The following is a 27,334-nucleotide window of genomic DNA, read 5'->3' as shown; positions in this document are numbered from 1 at the left end:
ATTTGAGCTCTGTGTATCAGAGTATTTCAGTTTACTGTTAAGACTGTAGTCTGAAATATCAATGAAAACATTACTTTCAGTCTACTAGAAATTCTATTATTCTAGTATATGAGCCTAGTATACTGGAAATATATAATTTTTAGTATAGATTGTACATAACTGAGACATTTATCATTATACCATCTGACTACCTTTGTGTCTGTCCAAATATTTTTATATGGTTATTTAAAACAATAAAAATTCATGCATGTAATCAGTTAGAAACAGGTGGAAATCCACCATTTCTCTTGGAGATAGTTCCTTTATATCTTACTTCCATTACTTCTGTATTTAAAAGTTCTTTTGATCATTTGCCACTATTCAAAACACTACTAGATTAAATGTATGCCAGGTTTCCATCAGCTATGATTTGAAAAAGCAGAGTTAAACGTTGAATTTCTCGTCAAAAAATGCTAAGATGCAAATACTTCTGGGTTTAATTCGCACTGCTTTGAGTCTGACAGGGACCTGCCTGTTCCGTACTGCCCTACAAACAATTATTTTTCTGCCTCTTACCTTAGGAGAAAGCCCTTCGTTAATGTTAGAGCATTGCAGAAGGAGCATGCAGAGCTGCTGTTTGCTATAGATCAGAGACCTTCCTTCCACAGTGGTAGGACATTTTCTTTCATTTCCAAGAGCCAAAGCATAGACGTGGTGCGCTGAGCAGACTTCTTGGTTCTTCGTAGCTGGATGCCAAGATCGCTCTGTCTAAACTATCCGCGCACGGTTTAAAAATCATGGGATGATAGGATGGTGCCTCTAGCCAGAATTATCATGCGATTATTTTAGTCAGTGGCATCTAACAAAGCCATTCCCTCAAGGCTCAATCTGTACGGCAATAATTTGCAATGCCCCTATGTCTTGTTTCAATCATTTCTTTAAACAACACGCTTGCACCCAGCTCCCAAATAGAATTTTATTTTGTAAAATGGCTAAACAGGCAGCCTTTACAGTACGATAAATTCTTATATTTTCTTTACATTCTATTAGTTTCGCTTTGAATCAATGCCCAAGGATCGATCGGTCATGTCCGATTTCATAGTCTGTTGCCTGGTGAGTTAATTTAGGATGTGTTAGACTGAGCCTTTGAAAATGGAGGCCACTGGAACTAAGACTCGAGTCTTTGGTTAGAAACAGATTTGTTGACACAGTAATGCTTCTTCAGCTGGGTTAAAGAACCAACTCTACGCTCATTCAGAATTGGTATCTGTGAGAAACAAGGTTTAGAAAAGGAAGGTGAGTTGCGAAAATGGGATTTTGTGAGAAATCAGGGCCAACAGAGCTGAGGCTCTGATACAAAGAGCTTCTGCTGCTTGTTCCTGCCCAGGTACTAATTTTATAGAAATCCCAAATATCCACTGCTCCAGAACTTCTGGCCCTTTTGTTCCATCCTACAAGGTGTGTGACTGATTTCCACTTCAGCCTCTTCTACCTGAAGATATTCCAACTAACCACTGGCCAGTTCTCAAAAGACACTAACCCCACCTCTTCTTTGGGATTATCCCAGATTTCTGTACCAGCGCATCCCTCTCTCCACACAAGCTGTGCTTGTCTCCCTGAAAGTCCTATTTAAATAATGTCTTCAGAGCCTTGCCCTGCATCAGATGAGGTGGATATAGCCTCTTTCCTCTTGCCTCAGTCTCATGCAGCAGATGTATGGTTAACGCCTACATTACAAACACTTTAGGGGTGGTAGTGTTACACTTTACTCCTAAGAGACACATTAATATTCATGCAAACCACTCAGACTTCCACAGGCTTTTCTCATCCATGTGTTTGTGCTCTCACACTTGCTTTCCAGCTCATGTACTCTCACGTACCTGCCACTGGCATTTTGTTTTCACATTTCTTCTTTCCAAATTCAGTCACAAAGTCCCTGAGGTTTTGCTTTACTCCTTCATTTGTGTCAGAGCTTTGACTGCGTCCTGGATGCCCTGTGCTGCCTCACCAGGTGGTGGTGTTGACATCTCCAGTGGCTTCCACAGCTCCCAGGGATTTCTCAGGAGCACCGTCTTCAGCTCTGCTCATTGTGAAAACTTGAGAACTGGGCAAGAGCTGCAGCATCTGTCATTTATTCATCGCATCGGAGAATGCACTTTGTCGCTTCCTGCAGAAGCAGCTTGTTCTTGGCCCAACACATTTCTGTCCCACCTCTTCTCCCCATCAGCAGGCCATAGCACCAGAAACACAGGCTGCCCACCTCACTCTGCCCTCAGGCACCTGGGTTAAGGGTTTGGTTTTCTTGGGGGAAGTGTGAGGTTATGGTAGGCTGCTTAGGGACAATTTGCTGTGTTTCTGGTTTTAGCAGAATAATTGGTGTTGTTGAAGGATCACTCATGCAAGCTTATTAATGGACCATATGATTAATTGTACGTGGTAGGGATGCCGGGCCAGGGCACAGGGGTGGTGGGAGGAATCAGGATGAAGAACAGAAGAGCAGTGTAGTCCTTTGCATTTGGAGATGAGCAAGAATCTGTGGCGTCTGAGGACACTTCCTTGCTGTAAGCACCTGCCATAGGTGAAGTCAGCTTACAGCATGTGTGTGTGCATGGGGGAGATGTGTGGGTGGGTGTGTTGCAGGGGGTGCAGCGAATATCCTGGAGATCAGAGATGGGCCCTTGGCCTGTGATGCCCGAGATGGGCAATGGTGAGCAACGACAGAGCAGGAACCAGCGCAACCCCGTGTCTGACCTTCCCGGAGCAGAAGCAACCTCCTTGCTGGGAAGCAGAGGCCCAGGGACCACAGTGCTGGGGCAGGAGCTGGAGACAACCAAGCAGCATAAAAGCTCTCACCCAGCATCCAAATCCAGCATGGGGTCTTGCCTGTGACAGCACCTGAATTGTAAGTGGCAGCTATTACAAAATAAGTTCTCTAAATATTAGATCCAAATACAGTTTTTTATAAGCCTGCAGCTTTTGATATTCTTGTCAGGGATCCACAGATTTGAAAAGCAGAAAAGGATATATGTGGGAACTAATTGCAACCTTCTTATAGCACAGACAGTAGCATTTCCTTGTACTAATATATTACTATTCTGACATTCAAAACAGCTAACATTACATGGTCAAAACCACTTCAAAGAGCACATGCTTTCTGTTGTGTCACCAAACCCACCATAAAACTTCGAGCCTGATGGATGTGGAACCGTGAGTCGGCCAACAGGCTCCAGCTGAAGCCATGCAGGTATAGGCAAACTGAAATGCCAAGATAACACTGTGGAATTTTGCCAAAACCACTCCATGTACAGTGTAATCTGACTGGCCAGAAACCCCTTGGTTTATTAAAAAAAAAGGCACCTCACTTGAAGATGCTGACATTTCCATTTTACTGCAGAAAAACATTACTGGTAGTAGACTTGCTTCTTCTGGGGCAAGTTACCCTGTGCAGGAAGATGAAGGCACCTTGACAATATGGAATAAAACAGGCCAGGGACATCTCTGCACCCTCAGCACTGGGACAGCTGTACCCTCGGATGCCACACCCAAACTGCCTCCTGAGACCTGCCCCTGCTCCGCACTGCTGTCTGAACCGTGTCCAGGACAGCTGCACAGCTTTGGACTGGGCTAATTACCAAAGAACACACCAATTAATTTAATAACATGGACAACTCTGTCCCAGTTTGCAGATTCAAACCTCAGGCCTCTTTAGTTTAACAAGAGCTGTACAACTTCCTTACTGCTAAAGTATTTATCTATTTATTTTATTCCCCATATTATCTCTTGTGACCCAGATGGCTTTGCTTTTGGTAGCACAGCACAATAGCACTTTCAGCCTCTGGTGGGAGAGCCAGCTACCACTGAAACTTTATCCATCTTTCCTGTCAAAGCCAGTTTTGCTCCTGAGATGCCTCTTGATTGATTTCATAAATTCTCCTAAGAAATCCTTAAATGTCTTTCTTGGCATGCTTTATTACTGCTGTCTCCCTTCATGAAGGCAAATTGTTGAAGATTATTCTGCAGCTTGTTTTAGAGTGAAGATAACTAGATAACTTAACAGAAAAAACTATAGGTTGCCAGATGGACATCTAAGAGAAACACCTTTAGTCCAGTCAGCTGGCAACAGCCTATGCCTTAGAATCCCTCAAAATTCAATACCCAGTGCTCTATGATTTCACTATTGTGCACATCTCCACAAATCCCGTTCTCTGAATTCCAACTTCAAATCTGCATGTTGGATAGAAGCAGACCTATTCTTTGGTACCAAATTGGACTAAGACTCTCAAAGGGCTGCCAGCTACACCTCTCCAATCAAAACCTTGGATACAAAAAGCTCTTTCTCCTTTGGAATGTTCCACTCAACCCTAACCCAATGTTTCTAGAAAAAAAAAGAAAGTTGTAGATTCTAATTCATAAATGGCTTAAAGGTTTGTGAAACTGTCCAATTTCTGATCCAGTCACATCCACTAAGAAATAAGCATTATGTATTTAGAGCAGTAATCAGAGCAGCAGCTGGTTACTTCCATGTTTATTGGCCAGAACATCAACATAGCTACTGATCTATACAAACTAACAGAAGTAATTTTTAATGCTGCTTCACAGCATTTGCAGTTGTCAAGCCATTAGCCAACAGTTGTAGAAAACGTTTTCATTTACCTGAGGTTTCACAAATTTAAGACTGCAGATTTACATACAGTACATTTTGCATATATGTATCAAAATTCTTGTTGGAGAAATAAATTACAAACAACGGTACAAAACTACTCCAAGCCAACCTTTGTTCAACAAGAACGTATGTGTGTGAATTTTACAGTTTTATTTTTTTGCATTACTCTTACAGTAAGTAAATTATTCAGTTTAGACAAAATAAACCTGGAGTTTTATATAGTTAAAAAAATCATCTTTGGCCAAAACAAAGCTCTCTATTTTTATACATATATTTATATTTTTATATATATATATATACACATGTTGGATATTTTACATGACCATGTAGGAACCTGTACAAATACTTACAATAGACAGATCATTAAAAAGTTTCATAATTTACAAAAAAAGAAATCCAAGTCAGAACCAAAACAGTCAAACCCATCACCTGTACAGATAAGAAAGTACATAAACACAGACAGGGAATAAACAACTTTGTAATAAAATACTGCCTGCTGTTTCGAAACAGAGAGGAAGAACTTAAGTGGAGAGAAGCTACTTCCCTCAGTGCCTTCAGTACTGTGCATATTCTGATCTCTAAGGGTATGGTTAAAAGCATACTGTTCTTAGTAGAGTGATTTCCTACAAACATGAACGCTATTCTGCAAACTGTTTACTCTGAGAACAGATTCAGTTAGACGTTAACCTCCAATACGCAAACAATTGTCACAAATGTTTGTTAAGAACAAGCATGGGTAGGTACGCCAATGGGCAGGTACGCCAATGGGTAGGTACTGCCATCGCTGGGCCCTGCCGGCGTAGCAGGGAAGATGACACTTGACCATTACAAGCAAACATCTGAGAGGCCAGCACATAAGACAGAAGACTGCCAGAACTGACATCACCACCTACTTAGGTCATTCCTTCTAACAGTTTCCCGAGCACTGCTTAAAATGATGATGATGATGATCTGCCTAGCAGTGTGACAATCCATTCCATAGGTCACGCTTATGATACTCCAAAGGTGTCAGTGGCAACGTCACTGACAAATTATCTGATGGTTTCTTAGACTGAGGAGTTTGTCCCATTAGTTGGAGAGGGAGTAGAAAACCACTATGTTAAAACTGAAGGAGTCATCGGATTAGGAAAAAAGCCAACTTAATCCAAGTTGAAAGGCAATGCACTTAGGTGGGACTCAATTAAAAGAAGTAAAATCAGCAGCTGTTCTAACTGAATAAAGACTACAGCCATTCCAATCCTCAACAAATAATAAAACCTCAAACATCAGTGAATTCATAGCAACAAAACCTGTGCAACTTCCACAAATGTTTCTTAGGGGGAAAAAAAAACAAAACAAAACAGCTTTTTAGAAATCTGCGATAAAGCAGCAATATATGAGAGGTGTGTGTGTATATATACATATACGTACACACTTAGTATGTACTCGTAAAACTGGAAGCAGTCGTAGGAGTTCTTTAAAATAGAACATAATGAATTTCTAATGTACTAAACAATTTGTAAAGATAGATACAATTGCTGTCAAAACATGCCAAGTTGACAAGCTTTTGAAACTGCTTGTTTTTACAGAAAAGTTTTTCTCCTGTTTAGTAAGTATAAAGTCACATTTTATAAAACTGTTAAGGTATTATTCTAAATTAATTTTAAAAAGAAAAATCACTTGTAATTTTTTTTTAACAAAACAGAATGTTCATGATGTTGAAGACCTAAATCAAATATTACACCTTTGCCAGATGTAATTTGGAACAGGAAAACATTAGGATTTTCTGAAGAAAAAAAGAAAAAGAAAAAAACCTCAACACATTTTTCACAGAAAAAGAAAACTCCAACTATTCAAAATTCAATACTAAGTCAGAACTGCAAAATGTTTTTAACTACAAGACAGTTCTTTGTAAATGAATACTCATTACAGCATTTCACAATTTAAAAGAAACTGAAAAACTGCTCACTGAATTAATGACTGGCTTTGCCCTCTCACAGTGGTTGGGACTCATTTTATTTGACTTCAAAAACTAGCAAGTTAGGAGTCTAGACTAGACAACTGGCTTAGATTTTCTTCATTGACAATGATAACAGATGGGCGCCCTCAAAGAGAAATTCACTCATCTCCGTTGAACACTGGAGTCATTAGATAATGTGTTTAAAGTTGAAGACAAACCCTACACTCGATGCCAGATTCTCTTCTTGAAACCCACTATGAGCAACTGACAAAGCAGCAAGAACCACCTATTCCTCACTAGCAGAATCCAATTACCAGGCAAGCAGCTTTTGGAACCAATGCTATTGTTGCCCTGCCTCAGTTTAAAAGAAGAAGGCCCAACTTCTTAAAATACATTTCAAGGTAACCAAGATAACGTACCTGTCATTTTCCAGGGTTATCTACCAAGTGGATTCCAAGGCACCCTTACTTTTTAAAATTATAGCTCAACATCACCATACACAATATTTCTAACAAGTTAAGCAAGACCCACCATCTTCACTTGACTGCATGGCCTTATCTTTGCTTATAGAACACATTTAACCAACAGAAGATGTCACTCCTTTGAAATGACACTGCTCTGGCTGTACATGCCTGTTCTTTCCCAGCCAGTTTGTTTGTAAAGTTGCCTCGGTGTTATTCTGATAAAGCACTTCAGAGGAAGCACTTAAGCAAACAATTAGCAGTGCATCAGATTTACCCAATTTGGTATTCTGACTTGAAAATTCCCACTAATCCCATCACGTGAATGCAGTGGTTGTGGCCCATCATTGCTGGTAACAGCTAAACCCTGTCACCATGAAGCAACTTGGTGGTAAGTTCACTTGCACTTGGATTTCTTGAACAGCTTCATTAACTGCTTGAATCTTTCTGAAACCTAAGGGAGGACAAAAAAAAGACATATCATTGAGGTCCCAGATTTCCACACTTACCAGGACAGATTGATCTGACAGCATTTTTTTTTTAAGAGCACCACTAACAGGTTAATTTGATGAAGGAATTCTTCCTATACTTTTGACATACGAAATAGCCTCCAGGTTAATTATGGAGACCTAGAGCCGACTACTGGTTTAACACCTCATCACAAGTTATCCTCACAAAAAGGAAGGAAAAAAAAATTAAGGCTTTAAAGTCAATTAGACTTGAATTTTGCCAGGCATAACTAAAAGATTCAAATGTAATGACAAAAGCTTGTTTTGTACTCCTCAGAAAGCACAATTTATTGGTTATTTTCTACCCTCTTGTACAACTGTTGCTTGAGGTATTTATGGCTCATCATGGAGTAATTTGCCTACTAAGGATTTTACAAAACTGGTCTGTAGATGAGAGTCAAACACCTTTTTGTTGAGCAGAGCTACAGCTTACATAGTGACCTCATCCAATTGCAAGCTAGTATTTCTTATTGCTATAGCATATCCTCCAAATAGCCAACTGGGAAGAGTGGCATAAACACAGAGATAACACTGTTTTATCCAACCATCCTCCCCAACAGTCTCTAAACCCTGCAAAGACTCTGCAACTGCAAATACAACATCCTAAAAGCCAAATCCCAAGCACGCAGGATTTCCTAACTTAGTCAAATGGGTGTCTCTCCCTTTTAAAATTTGTAGGATAAAGATAGCAATTCAAGACAAGTACAAAGTTATATGCAAACCTCTGAATATATTCTACATCAATTTGACATCTGTGTCTTTTGAAGATTCTTAATCAAATAGTGAAAGAAAAATCTTCAAGAAAAATGTGCTTTCTGCAAAATCCTGATATTTTTGTTCCACCTCTAATTTTAATCATTTTATAATTTATTAGATGTGTGCAAAGGCTTTGGGCCTCTCCAAATTACCTTTCTTTATCTAAGTGCAGATTCAACAACACAAACAATCCTGTTGTCCCTGGCTTATGACTGGACACAGCAGGTTCAAGGTGACAATTAAACAGGTATGGAAAAATCCTTGGACCATAATATCTCTACAATATATATTTTTAAAAAGTAACAACTGGGAGAAGCTAAGATTATTTTTCAAGAACACCCCCAAAAAAGACAGGAAAAAACAACTCGAAATTGGCAGAAGACCCCTGAAGGTTTTGTTCAACCGCAATCTTAAATGTAACAACATAGGTGTTATCAAATACCAGAATGATAGCACTTACCTGATTTGGGCTTTTTTTCAGTCTAGTGGCTAAGGAAACAAAGGTTTTGCTTGATGGTCCTTTTCTCTGACATTCCAGTAAAATTTCTCGGTCATCGTTTCTATAGCAAAAATGTATTTTAAAAATATTAATACATATATATGCACATGCACATAAATATATACATCCAGGCATATATAAAATACTCAGTATTTCCAAACTATGGAACATGAGTTGAAACAGCAGTGAAGAACTTATGGAGGATCCTCCCCTCTACCAGTACAGAGTAACAGAGTCAGTACAAACAAGTGGTAGCGGAGATCACACTGCACTGGTAGGAAGGGCAGGATTACTACAATAGAGTTAGCCCAAAACCAAAGTAATCAAAAAGAGTTTTAAGCTTCTAAAGCAGACATTTGAACTGGAATTGAAAACAACTCATAAATTCAACAATGTGCAGTAGCTCTAGGTGGACTTGCCTCAGGTTGCACGGCCAGGCGGCAGTTTTCACCTAAGGCCCACTGATGTTCAAAGATGAAACACAGAGGTGTAAGGTGTAATTAAGCCACTCCTGTAAGTGGCTTAATGTAACAAATGTACGCCGAGCACGTCCACCATTCACATGAGATTAAAGGACCAGGAGTCTACTTTCAGGTGTGCCACCCATTTGCTCTTTGTCTCACTAATTAATTTAAATGTATGTAAAATATATGTAGACACAGTCATCATACAGTAGCTATTATGCATCTTTGCTTGAAACTTGCCACATTCCAATAAATTCTATTTAATTTCCTCCATGTCAAATAAAAATGTAATCACCAGTTTTTTAAATAAACTATTATTTTTTTTTCTGGCATAGTTCAAAGATGGATAAAGACTGTAACACAGAAAAACTAGTGAGATTCATACATAAAACTGTCATAAACTCTTCCTTCCCCACTGGTTTGCACATTAAAAATCGTATTAGCTTGCGCAGTCTTTTATCCATGAAGTAGCTGGTTTTCTTTTAAAATGCTACCTAGAAACTTACTTTATATCTGGACTTATAGTTCAGAAAAGTCTGTTGTAAAAATGTTAGGAGCCCCTTACAAAGTGTTGACTGTATCAAGTTGTAGCAAGAGCAGCAAAACCTACTAACTATAGTTCATTAAGGACAAGAACGCACCACAATAACTTTGCGTGTATCTTCAACACATGCAGTCACCTAATTTGTCACCCCCATCCTACCAACTGGAATATATGGGCTGAATGGTTGACTCGTACATTTCTGCAGATTGAGCAGCATAGAACCCAAAACAGAAAAGGGTTTGCTCTCATGCCTTCTCTCTGTGGGAGAAATCTTTAGCTGCTCTTCTTTACCCAGTCACCAACACTTCCAGGCCTTATAGGAACACCAAAGACCTTCATCCCCTACCAAGCATGGCTGGAAATTTTGGCCAGGAGAAGAAACAGGCAGGGGAAACAAAAGCTACAGACAGGGCAATATTGTGCAGTCTTGTCACCTCACTGTTAAAGCTTTAAGAACAAAAGCAAAAAGTACTCTTGGTTTGGGAGATCTGGGTAAGTGATGGAATTAGTTACAACATATGGAAGCCACCTTCTTTAAGGCAAATGTGATTCAACCTACTAAGAAATGACTAAAAATTGTTCTTTTCCAGAGGCTGTGAGCAGGATTACATGAAATCAATTTCTCTCAAATTTGCTTCCTCTGGACAACTGTTCTAGAAAAAGGATAAAATAAGATTTTGGCGCCTTTCAGTGGTGCTTAAGAGAAGGTATTAATTCCATAAAGCCATCTTGTACAAACAGAAGGAGGCTCCCACTCCACTATTTACAGAACGTTGTAGAGCTACCAAATAACTTCAGCCATCAGTTAAATATCCCTTCCTTCCCATAGTATTTCATGTGGTTTAAAACAAGGGCATCAAACTAATTTTCACTGGTGGTCAAATCAGCCTCGCAGTTGCCTTTAAAGGGTTGAATGCAATTTTAGGACTGTATAAATGTAACTATTACTAGGTGAGTTTTCCTGGTGAAAATGAGTTTGACACCCCCGGTTTAAAAGAAGCTAAAACAATCAAACAGATCAAATCAGAAATTACCTCGTCCAGGAAACTACTACTTCTCCCTTCTTTTTAATGATGTTTTTGGCATACAGACTAGGTGATGATGCAGATGAAGCCACGGGAGAAGAGTCTTTGTTCTGCTGCAACTCCTTAGTGGAACATTGTTCGGGTGCTGAATTTACCTCTTCAGACTTTGCGTCGCTTGCATTGCTCCCTTCATCTGCTGATTCAGTTTCTTTTCGTTGCCTTTTTGAGTTGGAATTCTCTTCAACAGCCTCCTTTTTCCTTTTTTTACTAGTTTTATCACCTGTACTTATCTGGCATCCTACACCAGTATTTGAAGTGGATTTTATTTCAAGATTACATTCACCCACTGCAGTTTCATTGGAAAGCTCTTCTGTTAAGTTTATAAATGCATCAGAGCACTCTTCTAGTTCTTCCTTTTCATCCTTGATTTCTGAGTTTCCTGTAGAAGTTTCCTGAGTTCTGTTATCTGCAGTGGATTCCACTGCATGACATGAAGTTTCAGTAATGACATCATCTGTTGAGCCTACGTATGAGTCTATACTGCAAACAGCAGGAAAAGAAGCTTGAGATCTAATACCTATTTCATTTATGTTTTCAGGTACTTTCAATTTCTGTGCCTGAGATTGCTCAGAGCCTTCATCTAGGTTTTCAGCATCATGGCTCTCCATGCTTGAAGGTTTTCTACAGTGTCCATGCAACCCAGCAGTTCCTTCCTTCCCAACACTATTATGCAACTCCTTTAGAGGTTGAGGTAAGGCACGATTTTGTTCTTGTCCAGTGCTGACATGATGCAACTGATCTGTCTTAACCAGATCTAGTTTGACAGTTTCTTGCACAGTGGTTGCTGTGACAGTCTGACCATCCCTTTCTTTTTCCTCACTTCCCGTTTCTTCTTTTTCAGTCTTGGCTGAGGATGCCTGCACCTCCTTCACTAAAGCCACCTGATCAGATGTCAATGAGGTAGACGGCACCGCACGCCTGATCTTTACAATAAAATGATCGTTGGATTTTTCCATGATCACTGCTTGCATTGGTAGGCTGGGGCGACACTGAAAACCGGGAGCAACAGGCCGACCTGTCCACGATGAAGAACAACTTGATTTACTGCTGGAGTTATCAGATTCTAAAGCCAAATGAATGTCTTGTTCAGTGGCATCCTCCTCTTCAAGAAGAGCGTCTTCGCTGTAATGTGCGCTGAGAACACCCTCGGGTGTTGAGCTAGAATTATTCTCAGGTTTTAGGAAGCTGAGGTGAGCATCTGATTTCAAAGGTGATGGAATAGTTAAGGAAACGGCCAAATCTTCAAGGAGGACAGAAGAAACAAATGATTTACTCTTTTGTAAATTGCATTCATCCTCTTTGCATGAAGCTGCATTGGTAGGAACCTCAAACATGCAGCTTTCATCTAGTACATCTGGATCAATAGACATCTGAAGCTGAGATACTAAAGAAGGAGCTCTTACAGGTGAAACAACAGGCCAGTTAATATCTTCTGCTGGTCGAGAGTCCACAGAAGCCTCCTTTGGAGCAATCTCTTGCAGTAGTCCAGCAGCATTACCTCTGCCTTTGTGACTGTCTAAAACTTGTTTTTCCGGAGTCCTGAATTCCCACTCATTTCTGTCGATATTGCCACTGTTTTTTTCCAAAAGATCAGAACCTTGCAACAAGCTTTTGAAAATTTCACCCATTTGAGCATCACTTACAAGATTAAATGTAAGACTGGACGCTTGCTGTTCTGTGAGAAGCTCGTAAGTAAGATCACACTTGTTAGCATCTCTGGATAGCTGGAATCCTTCCTTTTCGTATTTTCTGCCCTTCAATGGAGTGAGAGTGCCTTGCAAATTACTCTCTTTACAGAGGTGCACTTTAGTTTGGGAATTCCTTGTGTTATCAATGGAGTTAAGACATTTTGTGAAGGCAGTTTTTGGTGCATCTGTTTTACTTTTCTCATGGTGACACTTAGGTTGTTGACAATCAACAAGTTGCTTCGAAAGGATATATTCTTCAGGCTTTTGAGATCTGTCCTTCAGAGACTTTTTTCTAGATCTTTGCACATCATTTTTATGATTGATCTTGTGCTTTTGCTTTCCTGCTCTTTCAAAATTGCCTTCCTCGCTTTCATTTCCCACATTTACTACATCACATAGTTTTATTATAATTCTCCTTATCTTTTCAAATACGTAATCAAGCTGTTCATCTACAAATTTCCATAACTGTTTTTTCATATCTGATACTTGTTGTTCAAAAAGACGGTCAACTATTGCATTCTTTTTAACTTGCTTAAGTTTGGACTCTATAATATCACAGATATTCAATTTTAATTTCTCACCTAATGTAGTCATCTTGGAAAAGTTCAAGTATTTTATTAATGATGTAAAATTTATGATACCAGATTCTATAATTCTGTGAAAATGCTGAACTGGGAATTGTACCTTGAACTTCATATAATTTTTCCTCATCTGTTTTCGTATAGCTCTGAGCATCTGCATGATTTCTTGTATATTTGAAGGTTCAACAATAACATGAACGATTTTTTCAAGAGAAGCAAGGCTCACAGTTTTATTTTTCTTCATATCCTTTGAAGACCTGCAAGTCTGATTTTTATGCCTCTCTCTGTTCTTCTTTGTACTTACTTTGACAGAAACAAATTTTCCATTATCTTCACTGCAATGCACAGTTTTGCTCTTTTGATTATGCGGACTGCTGGTCAAATTTCGTGTCTCAGGAGAAGCTTTTGGTCTTGAATTCTTTGTATTTTCAGAGCACCTTTCTGGTTTAGGTTTTTCTTCATCTTCATCGCTACTTATGATTTCTCCTTCCTCTATTTCATCTGAAGAGATGCTTAGCTGGGACTCCATCTCTAAGTGTTCATCAGACATGCTAACTGGCTTTTGATTTTCTTTGTTTACCTCCTTGGACAAATTCTTCGAGGGACAGACAACAACCGTATTTTCAGGAATTAAATCTATAAAAAGAAAACAGTTTGCTAATCACCACAAAGAATTTAATTATAAACAGACACTTTCAGAAAAACCTGGAAGATTCTCTTCTGTAAAGTGATAGTTCAGAATTGTTTGTGTGAAATTGCCCATGAAAACTCATGACCTATAACAAGTTTGGGTGGTTTGCTCCAGCAGCTGCTAGTTGAAGGGATTTTTCTGAGCTTCAAAGGGCAAATAAGACCTCAACATTTCACCAAAACCATGTGATCTGTCTCACAAATACATCATTTGAAAACAGAAAAATCTAGCAGTTTCCATCACTTTTGAACTTCTCTCCATTTACTTCAAGAAGTTTTCTGAACGCTGCACAAGCTAAATTTTAACTCTAACATCATTATGAACTAACATTTACATATCATAGGTGGCTTTTAACATTTTCATAGCAAAAACAAAATAAGAACAAATGATCTATTAATAATGTTTTCATTCAACTATCTTTTCCAGAGAAAATGTTGAGTCTTTCAGTAAATGGACTTATTAAACAAAAAAAGAATACTAGGCACCACACATATGATAAAACTTCTATCCCAGTTTTTGATGCATTGAAGGTTACCAGCACTGTAATAAGCACAACAGCATAGAAAGCTTTTTCCTTAGAAATTTTGGAGAAAGCCTCCAGTTCAGGTTCCTGAATGACAGAAATGAGATATGTGAGAGGAAGGCTAAAGCTCTGCTGAAGGTAGCATACTTTACTCTGTCTCACAAATAAATGGATTAAATGTTTTATATTTTTGAGATATCATTAAATACATATTTAATCATTATTTAAAATTCAGACCAAATGAAGTTTTGTTAAGAAAAATAAGCAACTACAGTTAGCTACACAGCAGCATGTCACAAAAGATGAAAAGGCAAGCTCATTTCCATTGTATAAAAATTCCACTGAAGTGCATGTGTATTGATTAACGAGATTTTACGCTTGCTGGGCGCTCTAGTTAATAAAACACTCATGTGTTCAATCACACATAGATTAGACTGCTTAATGACCACTAAAAACATTTACTCTCATAAAAGATCGTATCTAAACTGATCTCTATAAAAAAATGAACGTGTGACTAACACATTAAAGTAACATTTGAAAATGTTTACTTTACACAGGAGCAAAATTCTACAGGAGTAAAAACATATTCCACCTCTGCCTTCCATTGCAGTTTTATAAGGATCAATAGCTTCTCAAAATAATCAATATTTTCACAAACCAAATAATAAAATGAAAGTGGTCAAAATATAGTGTTAATATATGTATCTCTGTCCTGCAGAAAAATAGAAAGGTGAGCACAGCCTCCTGTCAGTTTAACAGATGCAGAACATTTGACACACATATCATCAGTCAGATCACAAAGACAACGAGGCATGTAACTTCAGAGCTGAAAAATCACTGCTTTGTAATTTAGCAGCAAGTTCTAGACAGGATGGATTCCACTCATAAGTAACTGAGTGAAACACTGTAAAATCAGAAGACTACTTTGATGTTCATCTATTCTGATCCCAAAGCTCTCGTGGCCCCACAGATATTTCAAAGAATATCTACTACTGCAGGAATGAAATATAAACTGCTAAAGGAATTCATAGTTAAAAGAGTAGGTGTCTCAAGCACAAGAGACAGAATTCCAGACTAAGATTTGTGAAAAGACATAAGGATTATGCTCCGAAACATAAGAAAAAGGATTTAAAAGCCACTCTACCATTCCTCTTCTAGTAGGAACTCTAAACTTCCAAGAAAAGTTTTTATTAGTTGCAGCAGGACATCACAGAAAGAGTTACACTTGCACAAGTAAAAGATTTAAATTTTGGGTCACTCATTTTCTCTTCTTGTGAGTGCTGTCATCATATTTTATCTCCCTGACATAGTATTTAGGAGGTAGCTCTTCAATCAATGCTAAATCCTAATGTTCTATTTGTTCTATTTTTTCCTCACCGACTGACTCACAGTTATAAAATATATATAAAAACTCACAGTTGAAACTGATTCAGATGGAGAGCATAGCCTTCCCTTAGTTGACATTCCTAGAAATTAAGTCTCACGTACTCTCTCCAGCTTTCTCACAAATAAATACTTGAAATAATACAATCCTAAGTAACTTTTGCCTCTACAATTTCAGAGAAAAACCTAATGAGATCTACTCAGAACTAACTGCAATTAAGAAACTTCTATGCATTTTTTTAGAAGTTAGTGTACTAACTCTTATTTCAAGCACTTATCTGTCAGTAGTGACCAACTCCAATTTTTATAGCACTAATGTTCAAATGGCTATAATTATGGCTGCACTGTTAAATGGTTCCACCACAAACAAAAAAGACCACTGAGACTTATAGAGCTGAAGAAGGAAGAATTTATATTTTTGAGAAAGCAGTTGTAAGAAGTCATTTCTGCTTTCCATTAATGGGTCTTCTAAGCCTTTATGTAGAAAATAAATTAGAATATACATATACAAATACCTTTGTTATAACTCTTCACAAGACCTTTGCAGGGACTTTCCATCTTAAGTGCTTTAGCCAAAGGGCGCATCGGACTGTTCAGTGGACTGATCGCCTTCGGAATATACCTCAGGTGATTGAGATCGATGCTCAGTATTGAGCTGTCATCATCAACAGGAACAGGGTTACTTTCTCTGTCCTTAGTTCCAGGATACATCTCAGCACTAAGAGAAGATGCTGCAGTACTGATTTCAGTTAGGTCTGGCTCCAGATCACAGGCATTCTGGTCAACTAATGGTTCATTCTTATCAGTTAACATAGTTCTGTGAGGTGACTCAGATGCATGCATATTGATTTCACATATACTCTTTTCCTCAGTGGGACACTTGAGATTTTCTGCAGCCACGCAATCATCATCCTTCTCTACTTCCATTAAAGAGTCTGGTTTTGTTTCACAAATATCATCTGTGACATCACAGGAATTCAGGTCACCAGAACTTTTGGCTTCTGAGACATCTAAGACAAGGCTTTGAGAGCCACATTGGTCTGCTGAGCTTTCTAGCAGCTGGTCAGCAGTTAGCCACATCTGATCTTCCTCTTTCTTCTCTGCTGCTGACTCTGGAAGGGCTTCCATACTTTCACCAGCAGGTTCAGATTGTGCCGCTTCTGTTACTGCTACGTTATCATCCTGCATCACAGCCTCTGTTGCAGGCAAGTTTTCAGACTCTGACGCACTCCCTGTCACCTGCAGGGGCAAAAAAGATTCAGGATGATTCAGATCTGTCACTGCTGCTGCTGAGGCTTCCGATTCCACCAGATCACAAGCTTCTGCTGCTTCTGATGATGCTTCAGGCTGCACCTCATCTGGAACCAACACCTCTGCTGCTCCTGGCAAGGCTTGGGGGTCTACCTCACCCAGTTCTCTTTCTGGTAAGGTTTCTGAGCTGAGTTCATCAGTTACCACTGCTGGCAACACTTCAGACTCTGCTGGATCTGCTGGTGCTGCTGCTTCCAAGGCTTCATTTTCAGAACTGACAGAAACAGGAAGTGCTGGTTCCAGGTCACTTTGAGCTGTGCTGTCCAGAACTTGTAGTGTGGAATTAGTTTGCTCTGTAGGGCCACAGTTAACAGGGTGGGCAGGACTGAACAGCTCTGCCTGCAGTGTGAGCTCTGCACTTCCCTCATCAGTGGCCTTTTGGGAAGGTGTTTTAAGTCCATCCGGTGGAGATCGACATTGTTTCTTAGCAGGAGAAAGAGTTAAATTTAGCTTTTCCATAAAGCTAAGTTTTAAGTCTTTGCTTTTTGTCCCAGTGTGATCATCTTTAGTTTTGGAAACTTTACTGTCTTTTACGTTATCTGTTACTCCGCATGTTTCTTCTAGCTTATAGAACTTGTTTCTCTGACTTTTTGTAACATCTGTACCTTTCTTGGATTCTTTTGCAGATTGGTGAGAAATGTCTTTTGCAACTTTTCTTTCATTTCTAAAATGTCTATTTTCATCCCGATTCTCTCTCTCTCTTTTCCTTTTTTCTTCAGTTCTGTGTCTTTCCAATTTGGAATGTGCTGTTTCCCATTCATATCTACTATTTTCCTTCAAGCGTGCGTATTTATGCTCTCTGCTGTTGGAATCAGAAGGTGAAGTCTTTCCTTCTCGAGAAGTATGATCATTTGTTCCCCTGTCTCTCCTGTAGTCCATGTCTTTTCCTTTTCTAGACTCTTCCAGGCGACATTTACGTGATTCATGAAGACTCTTTGAATGTTCATTCTTTGAGTGTGGACTACTTCCTCTACCAGATTTCCTTGGTTGCTCTTGTAGCTTTTCATTTGGTCTACCTTTTTGGCCAACATTTTTTTCATCTTTATCATGTGTTTTAATGTCTTTTTTAAATCCATTTGGTGATCTCTCATCAGCACGCAATTCATCTCTTGTTTGCAATCTGTCTTTACCAGTAGCTTGTTTCTCCCAGGAAGAAGTGCCCCTTTCTAGTCTTCTTTCTGCACTTGGACTGCATTTGAGTTTTACGCTCTGATTTTTTTGTTGCAACTCATTTTTACTTGCCTTCTCCGAAAGGGTCTTCAGCTTCTGCTGAGGATCTGAATTCCCCTCTTCACTGTCATCATTTCCCGCGCTCTGATGTACGTCTCTCCTGTATTTGTTGACATTTCCCCTGCTATACTGTTCATCACTTTTAATTTCTTTTCTTTCCTTTCTGTTGTCCTTGTTGGAACTATGGTCATAGTTTGGTAGACATGCATGAGTTCCATCGCTGCAGGGCTCTTCGGGAGGGTGTCTCAGTGAACTTGGAGTGCTTCTTTTTTCAGAGCTAGACTTCCCATTGTCCGTATGAGATGAGTAATTGTGGTATGTATCTTTTGAACAGTCATTTTTCATTCTGTGCTCCATCTTTATACCGTCACCTAAATCAGAAGGCCTGAATCTTGACTCTTTCGTTTTACACGTCTCAGAGCACCTTCCATTAGTTGATCCTGGTAGGTACATTCTGGTGAAATTACTTCGATGATTGGGAAATTCCGATAGCCTGTTTATAAAAAGAAGAAAAGCTACGTTATTTTAAAATTTATTTTAAAATAACAAAAGCCTAATTGTGATGAATCCATGCATCTCTGAAAACTGATCATGCTTTCTTGCAGCTTCAAGTTGAAAAAAAAAGGGAATAAAATAAAATTTAATAATTTCCACAAGCACACAGCATAAGAATATGATTTATATGCGTATTTTTCAAATTAAATTTATCTAAAGAAAAAACAAGAGCTGTGGGAAAACACTGTTTTGTGTCTAATTAACAATTTCAGTAATTCAAAACAGCATTTCATTGTCTAGCAATAAAAATAGCCTTTCCCTAGGAAAAAGTTGCTCTTTACAGCATTAATGATTAAAAAAAAAAAAAAAGCAATTAAATAGTTTACTATTTGGTAAACTGCCAAACAAAAGAATAGGTATAACTTAAAATACCCACAAAAGTTTCTTACAAGTATATAAACATGATCAGATAATATGTATGTTTTCAGTTCCACTATCCAGCTGTACCTTTGATGGAGATTACTGATTTCTTCATCCTTACGGTTAATTTCCACTCTTGCTGTTTTGATAAGTGCCGAAATATTCTTTTTGAGAGCTTGGTTTTCATTTTGTAGAATGACATTCTGTTTTAAATATACACAAAAAAAGAGAGCAAGAGAGAGAAAAAATTAAAATATCCAAACATGTAACAAGAACAGTGAACTTCAGAACATATAGAAACTGTTTCAGCAAAGCCACAATTAAGTCATAATTACTGAGATCCAAATAGCTTTTTTTTTTTACCTCCTCTTAAACATCATTCACATTTATTCTCCCATTTGTGTCCCTGGTAGTTTAGAGGTTTTAAGCACAGTTTATTGAAACTGAAATATGCCATAAACCAAGTAACCACAGAGCTAAAAAATTGTAACCCATGCCTTTGCTTCATTCTTTTACTCAGTCTACTGCTTCCTCTGGTCACTGCATCAAATCAGAAATATAGCTTTTAAGCACTTTAAGACGGTAATTGTTTTTCTTTCAAGGTATCAAAACCAGCTTTGCGTGTTCTATCATTCTAACATCTCTAGATATGAATGTTCTAGAACCCTATCTGTCAATCCTAGAGTTAGCCCCTTCTCTTAATAATTGTGCTGAGCAAAACCGGGTCAGAAAGGCAGACAACTTTTGCAGAAAACAATGCAGCAGCGTCACAAGGCAGAAGCTGTTTACTATTGCAAAGCATATTGCAGAATTGCCCAAGATAGTCTCACCATATAGAATAGCACACCATGGGGATACTAGTCCAAGCTGAAGAGCAGTTCAGCCTTATCAAAATGGCACTATGTTCAAAGCAATGCAAACATCCTCTGCTGGTTCTAATGACAGTTCAGGTACCTTTGCAACCCTTTCCCTAGTACATTAAAACCCCTATTTTTTAAACAACTGAACTGGATAACTTTCTGATAACTACAGATGTGCTTATTTGCTAATGAAGGAGACAGAAGATAGCTTTTAAGCAACTGAAGTCTTACTGCATGCAGCATTGTGTAACAAATGAATTTACCTACTGATTTTGTCAGTAGGCTGTCCCGGCAACTACGCGAGGCAGAACAAGCTCCCAGCACCTATGGAGGTGCTTTACAAATCATCTGCGCAATGAATCAATTCTGGAAAGCATGTGAAATTCATTCTCAAATAAATATTCAGTTTGCTCTACATATATCTTGACAATGTTGTCCTTTGAACGACATTACCTGTGCCTGTATTTCCTTAAATTTCTTCATCAACTCTTTAATTTGCTGCTGACATTTTCCATATTCTGTCTGCAACTGTCAAAGAGAAGAATTCGCAATATAAAAGTGGACTTAATTACACAGAAAAGTTACTCCTCTAGATCTGTACTGAGTTCACACAGTAATGCATATTACAAAGCTCTGTTTTGGCTTTTTTTCCCAAAAGTAACATATTAAAGCCATATTAAAACAAAAAGCTTCAATATGCTCCAACAGGTATACTAACCTCTAAAACATCACAAACACTTAGATAAGAGGAAACCTATTTGTGCTTGCCCAACAGTAACAGGCTAGAGAGTAAAAGAAACCATAAATTAAAGACACAATTATTGACAAGCAGTTCTGAGTCCTACAGATGGGGACTTGTTTATCAGATTTTTATATAATACAGAACAGATAAGGAAAAACCACCACAACAAAAAGTTACTACAAACAAACCTGGACTACAAAGGACATGCTCCTGTTGAGATCACTAAATTAAATAAGTATATTTGCCATGAGCCCTTCTTTAAAAGCAGATGGCAACACAACTTTCACAGAAGAATGGACAACTTCCTCATTGTCATACTGCTTTCAAACTTTCAAATTGGCATTTTCATCACTTAGACTCCTGGAGGATTTGCTACAGCATCTTCTATAGCACATTATATCTGTGAATGTTGTCCCTTTTACTCCAAAGCTCTAGTTAAGTTAAGCTGTGTTGTATGGACCAGGATAGGTGCTACCTGAGTAAGAGTTCTGCTGATTTGCTAGAAGCAATTATCTACTGCATGGTTGTCTTCAGTCTCAAGGACAAAATTTAATGGCACAGAAGATTAATCCATGACCTATCTGCTTTAGTCTGGTAAAATTTGTTGGGAAAAATGTCAAGACTAGCTTTGTATCAGGTTTGAACAGATATTTAACTAGAAGGAAATCATGGTAACATTTTCCCATAATGCAGCTGATACACAAACCGCACGCCAAAGATGTTAAATGGGAACAGACCACATCACAGACTGACAGATACACTTAGTCCGACAACCTTGCTGACACAACACTTTATTAGCACACTCTTGTTTTTACTTATTTTAAAATGTTCCCTATTTTTCCAATGATGCAAGCATACTGACAACATTTTTTACACTTTACACAAAGAAAATTTGGACCAAAAAAACTCCAGAATACCAGAATTATTTTTATCACATTAATGCACACCTCATTGTAGGATGCTTCCTTTGCAGTCCCTTCTTCAATTAATATCTCATCAAACAAATTTAAGCTGTTTCCAGCTGGTGTAGAATTTGGAGCAGAATTGTCTGTAGAAAGAAAATCAATTACTTAAAGAAAAAGGTATTTTTCTAGCCAGTTTACATTGTGTCACTGAGGGAAACACATTACCTTATCTGGAGAAATTCCTATCCTGAACATTAACATCTATGTTAGTTTTATTGGAAATACTTGATCCAATTTACGTTGACATAAAAGGTAACAATGAAGTTCAACTGAAAACATCGTGTTAGGAAAAAGTGAGAGATATACAGGACACCTAACAACAAAGATGGGCGCATTTTATGACTGTCTAATAAGTTGTTTTAAGTGAAAGGAGAGCTAACTCACAGTAAATATACCTAATTTACAAAGAAAGAAAGGCTACACCTTAGCAGTTATGAGGTTCTGCAATTCCAGAGCCAATAGATGATAGAAAGACAGAATAAATGTGTGCCTCCTACAGTTCATTCAGCTTTAGGCCTGACTTCACCTTGAAAACATTTGCAGTTAAAAAAAAAAAAAAAAAAAAAGAGAGAATACTCAAATGCCAATGACCTACACATCTACAAACACAGATATGTTGATGAGAATCAAATGGAGTTACTGTAGAGTCGGTATGGGGTTGAATAGCATGCTTCTTGTGTTCAATAAATGTTCTTTGCTGCTTTATTTTCCCTCACAAAGAGAAACTCCCTAGCTTCCCAATACCCAAACATCCCAATTCTTTTGTTAATCAAATACACATTACTGACAGGACCTGACTTATGACACCTCTGAAATACAGATTCATTTGCAGACAAATAAATGAAGTTAGCTATGAAAACTGTGCTTCAGTCCTTCAGACAATACCATAATGCTAAGAGTATTATTAACTTGATGAAAGACAACATGCAAATAACAACCATATAGAGCAAAAATTGCACTGACCTTCTTTTCAAATTTAAGAAAAATAAAATATCCCTCAGAACTAAACTATTGTGCCGGGCTAGAGGTAATTATCTTCAGAGCACCGAGCATGGGGCTATGCTTTGTATTTGTGCTGAAAACAGTGTTGATAGCACAGGGATGTTGTTGGTACTGCTGAGCAGTGCCTACACCGAGTCAAGGCCTTTTCTGCTCCTCACTCCACCCCACCAGTGCATAGGTTGCAGGTGAACAAAAAGTTGGGAGGGGACACGGTCAGAACAGCCGACCCCAACTGGCCATAGGGATATTCCATGTCATATGATGTCATGCTCAGCACATACTTTGGGGGAAGGAGGAGAAAGAGTGGGGGGGATATTCAGAGTGATGGTCACACATGACGGAGCCCTGCATTCCTACAGCCGCCCACCCACGGAAAGCAGTGAATTAATCCCTTGTTCTGCTTTGTTTGCATGTACAGCTTTTGCTTTACCTGTGAAACTGTCTTTATCTCAACTCAGGAGTTTTCTCAATTTTACTCTTTCGATTTTCTCCCCCATTCTGCTGGGGGTGGGAAGCAAGCAAGAGGCTGTGTGCTGCTTAGTTGCCGGCTGGGGTTAAACCACAACTATACAAAATGTTTGCATTGCTTTAAGATATTCCTCCTTGCATCTTTCACATTTACTAAACAATGTATCTCAGTATGTGAAATATAGACTTAGAAAATACTCTTACATGGTGTAACAAACACAAAATGGAGAGTGAGAAAATATGTACAGATGGTTTATGTTTGTAGGATATAGTACCGTACTACCATATAAATTCAGTGGCCGTTAAAGAGAAACACTTGTTTCAATACTAGGAACAGTATTTAATTAAAAAGTACATTAAAACTCCTAAAAAATAACATGTGCTGGGTCCTTTTCTTTCTTACCTTCAAAGAAGTTAAAAGAGGAAATTAATTTAAATTAGCATGTGAAATTATTGAGAAAGTAACAAAAGGTTAAAGGGATCTACTGGATGTACTGTATCACACAAAGTATGTTTTGGAGCTCCCACTGGGGATTTAGTGATCACTGACTTAATTCTGCTCCTGAAGCAATTTAAAAAACACAAAATAAAGGTGCTTTTTTCAAGTTAAAATATCCAATATCAAGGCACAAGTAGCTAAGGTTTCTCTGCGTCCCTTTATATGCCTAAGTCTCTTAAAATAGCCAGCATCATAAAAAAAACTATCCTGCAATTATTCAGCTCATAGATTCAAGAATTGTCTGCTGTATTTATACAAAGTGTAACATATGTGTCTTGAATTTAAACAAGTAGCTCACTGAAGCATATATTCTAACAGGTAACCATAAACTTAAATCTAACTGTTGTTTTATTTGAAACCAGCCTAAGAAGCACAGAGACTCCATAATGGTCCAAGCCAAGCAGCAAGATACAATCAACCTACCAGGAACTGTCAAACCGTTGTCCAACCCATCATAAATATCCACTGAGCTCTCATCACCTTCCTTGAAGGGGGAAGCTTCAGCTAAAGAAAAAACAAAAACAAAACACCACCAAAGTCAACATTTAGTAAACTTCCACCTCTAACTTTTCCATAAAGTAAGAAGTGTAGTTGTGATTCTAGACCAGTAGAGAGTAGTAAAAGTAGCAGCACAGACTAGTAAAAGACAGTATTGCCATCTATTCACACACTAATGGGTTCTGTAGAAGTACTTTAATCTAAATCTCCTCAGTCTCTCTTCATGCCTTCTTCCAATGCCTCTTATCACTTTGATGTCCTCTATGTGAATTTCTTCAGTTCTGCAACAAATATTACTATGAAAAAAACCATCAATATCCACAGTCCTTCTGAGACTGAGAATCTCACAAATATGCATCAGATCAACTAAACTGTGGAGCTGGAAGTAATGTTAGCCTACCTTGATTGCTGGTACTATACCAGATGATAGTGCATTTGGTCTTACAAACAGCAAACAAAGGAACAATCCTCCTAACCATCTGAATACACGCTTCAGAGATACAGCAAAGGTTATATACCTTAAAACACAGGGGAGAGATTGGTTCCAGGCATCCTCTTAAAACATATCAGAAATCCAAAGTACAGCGTTATGGTTTTAAAATCTAAACTTACCAATGGTATATGGCTTACAATGACACTGTGCCACAGCTGTTTAATTACAGTCGAAGTATTTGTCCCAACCGTAACTGTTTCCATTTTGCTTTCTAAGTTATTTTTGGACATATTTATTTTCATAAGACTGCTTGTTTTATTTCACTGCAAAACAGAAAGTAATCTAACACATCTTACCACCATAGCGGATATCAAACAGTCCCAGTCCATCCTCGTCTGTTGCCATGATACAAACTCCCTATGGCTTCCCCATCTAGGAGTAAAATGCCAGAAGACAACAGATTGATTGATGTTTTCAGAACAACATCATGAAACAGAAGCATATTGAAATAAGTCAGTTACACCTGAGCTACCTGTGGCCCTTGCTATTCAACAAAATCCAACACTAGAGCAACAAAACTCAAGATAACAAATGAGGTTTAACAAGAAAAGTAAGAAATTATCTGTCCCATAAATAAGCATTCTGAAGAAGATATTCAGCTGTACCTTTTATTCACATGTATCAAATAAAAATGCTATAAATCCTGTATGAAAATGAATGTGAACAGGTTACCTTATATATAAACGTTTATCTTAACCAGTTAAAATAGTATGATTTGATAATTCTGATCTCTGTTGACCATTTAAGAGCAAGTTTTCCCTGCCTGACACCACCAACCAAACCTATAATGAGCAGTAGCATAAACATTTGCCTCCCAAGGTATGTACCAGTGCTCAGCTACAGGACGTGCAGCACCCACCACAGCAGCTATTGCAGGATGACTTTACAAATGCCCACGCTTGTAGCACCGACACACAAGCACCTCTGAAGCGGGAGCAGCAGCCTGCGACACCAAGGCACCCCCTGCACGGACCGGAGCCCGGGAAGGAGCCAGGGCAAGCAGAGGCACTGGCCGGAGCCGAGCGGCAGCGGCCCTACCCGGCTCCTCAGGCCTCACCCCCCTGCACGGGCGGGAAGGGGCTCCCGTCGCCTCAATTCCTGTCAGGGCGGCAGCGCCCGGGACCTCTCGGGGGTCAGGGCGGGAGAGGCGCCGGCCGCGGCCCGGCCCCCCAGCAGCCCTCACACGGGTGGCATCCGCGCCCCGCAACCGCCGGAGGGGCCGGCGAGAGAGCCCGGGGTGGGCAAGGCCGAGCCGGGCCGGGCCGAACCGAACCGGGCGGCGGGGTGGAAGAGGGGAGGGGGAGCGGCACCGCGCGGGGCGAGGCGGCGACGAGCACCCCTCGCCCCCCCGCGGTGGAAGGAGGTGAAGAGACGACAGAGGCGGGAGGAGGAAGGCCCCACTCGGCCGGGCGACACGGCCCTCACCTACCGGTCAGCCGCAGCGTCGCGGCCCGCAGCCCCCGGCCCGCGACGCCCCGCAGATCGCAGCCGCCGCCGATCCCCCAAGGCCGGGCTCCGGGGCGGCGGGACTCTGGGCCGCGGCAGCCAACAGCCGCAGACGCACGGCACGTCCGGGCCGCGGCCTCGGCAAAACCCGCCCCCGGCCGGGAGCAGTTGGCGCCAAAGCCAGGAGCGCGAGGCGGCCGCACTCCGCCCCCAATGCCGTCATCGCCCCGCCCCTTCCCGGCCGCGCGCCCCCGGCCCGGTCCGCGCTCCAGCCCGAGCCGCTGGGCCCCGAGCGCGGGAAGCGGCGCGGCCCCCAGAGCGTGGGGCGGCACGAGTGGGGCTGCTCCCGCCTTCGTCTGCCTGGCGGGCGAGGGGCTCCAGCCTGGAGGTGGCTGGTCACGCAGCCCGATGCTGCGGCCGCCGGGCCCTCCGGTAAAGGCTGTGGCGGGTGGAAACGGGGGAGGAGCGGCCGCAGGGGGCTGCCTGGGCCGTGTGGAACGGCACGGCCGCAGCAGTGACACACACACACTCACCGGGAATCAGCTGTGTGCGGAGCGCCGTGCGCTGCTGCTGCTGCAGCGGCGGGACGTGAGGCAGCTCCGGCAGGAGGCCCGGTGCTGAAGTCCCGATCCTGCTGTCAGCGGGCCCGCCGTCAGACCTCCCTGGAAACAGTGTCAGACACTGGCTCGGGCACCGTGAGCTGGGGAGGGCGATGTAGAAATGCTAACACCATGCCAGCCTTCTTCCTCCCTAGCCTGAGCCGCCTGCTGGGGTTAGTCACCGCCCGCGCTCGCCCAGTCGGGGCTCTGGCTGAGCCCAGACTCACATTTAAAGGGCTCCAGGGCGGCCACCCTGGCTTGTGGCCGCTGGCTGGGACCTCTGAGAGACTACAGCTCCCGGCAGGCAACGGGCGCCAGCTGACCCGCGGGCGTGCGTTCGCGGTGCATGCTGGGAGCTGTAGTTCGGCGCGGCCGCCGTCACGGTGGGCGGGCGGCGCTTGTTTTTGCCTGCGACGTCGCGGGCGCGTGACGCTGCCAGTGAAGCGGAAGCTGGGGCTCCGCTGCGCGTCCGCCTCGCGCCCCACGTGCCGCGCGGTCCGTGCTGCCGGCGGCTGGGCGCGTGGCTCCTCTCCGCTCCCGC

The 27,334-nt window shown here is 40.6% G+C and overlaps 1 protein-coding gene across 1 annotated transcript; it reads right to left on the bottom strand.

Moving 5' to 3' along the window:
* Positions 1–4,582: 4,582 nt before the first annotated feature.
* On the bottom strand, positions 4,583–27,034 carry CASP8AP2 (caspase 8 associated protein 2). Its single transcript, XM_080343012.1, has 11 exons — positions 27,021–27,034; positions 26,728–26,894; positions 25,045–25,120; positions 24,181–24,261; positions 21,771–21,871; positions 20,535–20,609; positions 19,309–19,424; positions 16,281–18,799; positions 10,849–13,804; positions 8,768–8,867; positions 4,583–7,496 (listed from the first exon to the last, which is right to left on the bottom strand). The coding sequence occupies exons 3-11, from the start codon at positions 25,091–25,093 to the stop codon at positions 7,440–7,442; spliced, it is 6,054 nt and encodes a 2,017-aa protein (XP_080199138.1). The 5' UTR covers positions 25,094–25,120; positions 26,728–26,894; positions 27,021–27,034; the 3' UTR covers positions 4,583–7,439.
* Between the last annotated feature and the right edge of the window lie 300 nt (positions 27,035–27,334).

This window comes from Nesoenas mayeri (genome assembly GCF_963082525.1).
Source record: "Nesoenas mayeri genome assembly, chromosome: 3".
NCBI lineage: Eukaryota > Metazoa > Chordata > Aves > Columbiformes > Columbidae > Nesoenas > Nesoenas mayeri.
This window is presented reverse-complemented; position numbering and strand designations above follow the sequence as displayed.

What these genes read in the sequence shown, in the direction of transcription:
- CASP8AP2 (XM_080343012.1), bottom strand. Translation starts at nt 25,093, where the DNA reads ATGGCAACAGACGAGGATGGACTGGGACTGTTTGATATCCGCTATGGT. An exon ending in AGGAAGCATCCTACAATGAG is followed by an intron (nt 20,610 to 21,770) that starts GTGTGCATTAAT and finishes TCTCTTTGACAG; the next exon opens with TTGCAGACAGAATATGGAAA. An exon ending in GTAGTAGTTTCCTGGACGAG is followed by an intron (nt 8,868 to 10,848) that starts GTAATTTCTGAT and finishes TTTTTGCTATAG; the next exon opens with AAACGATGACCGAGAAATTT.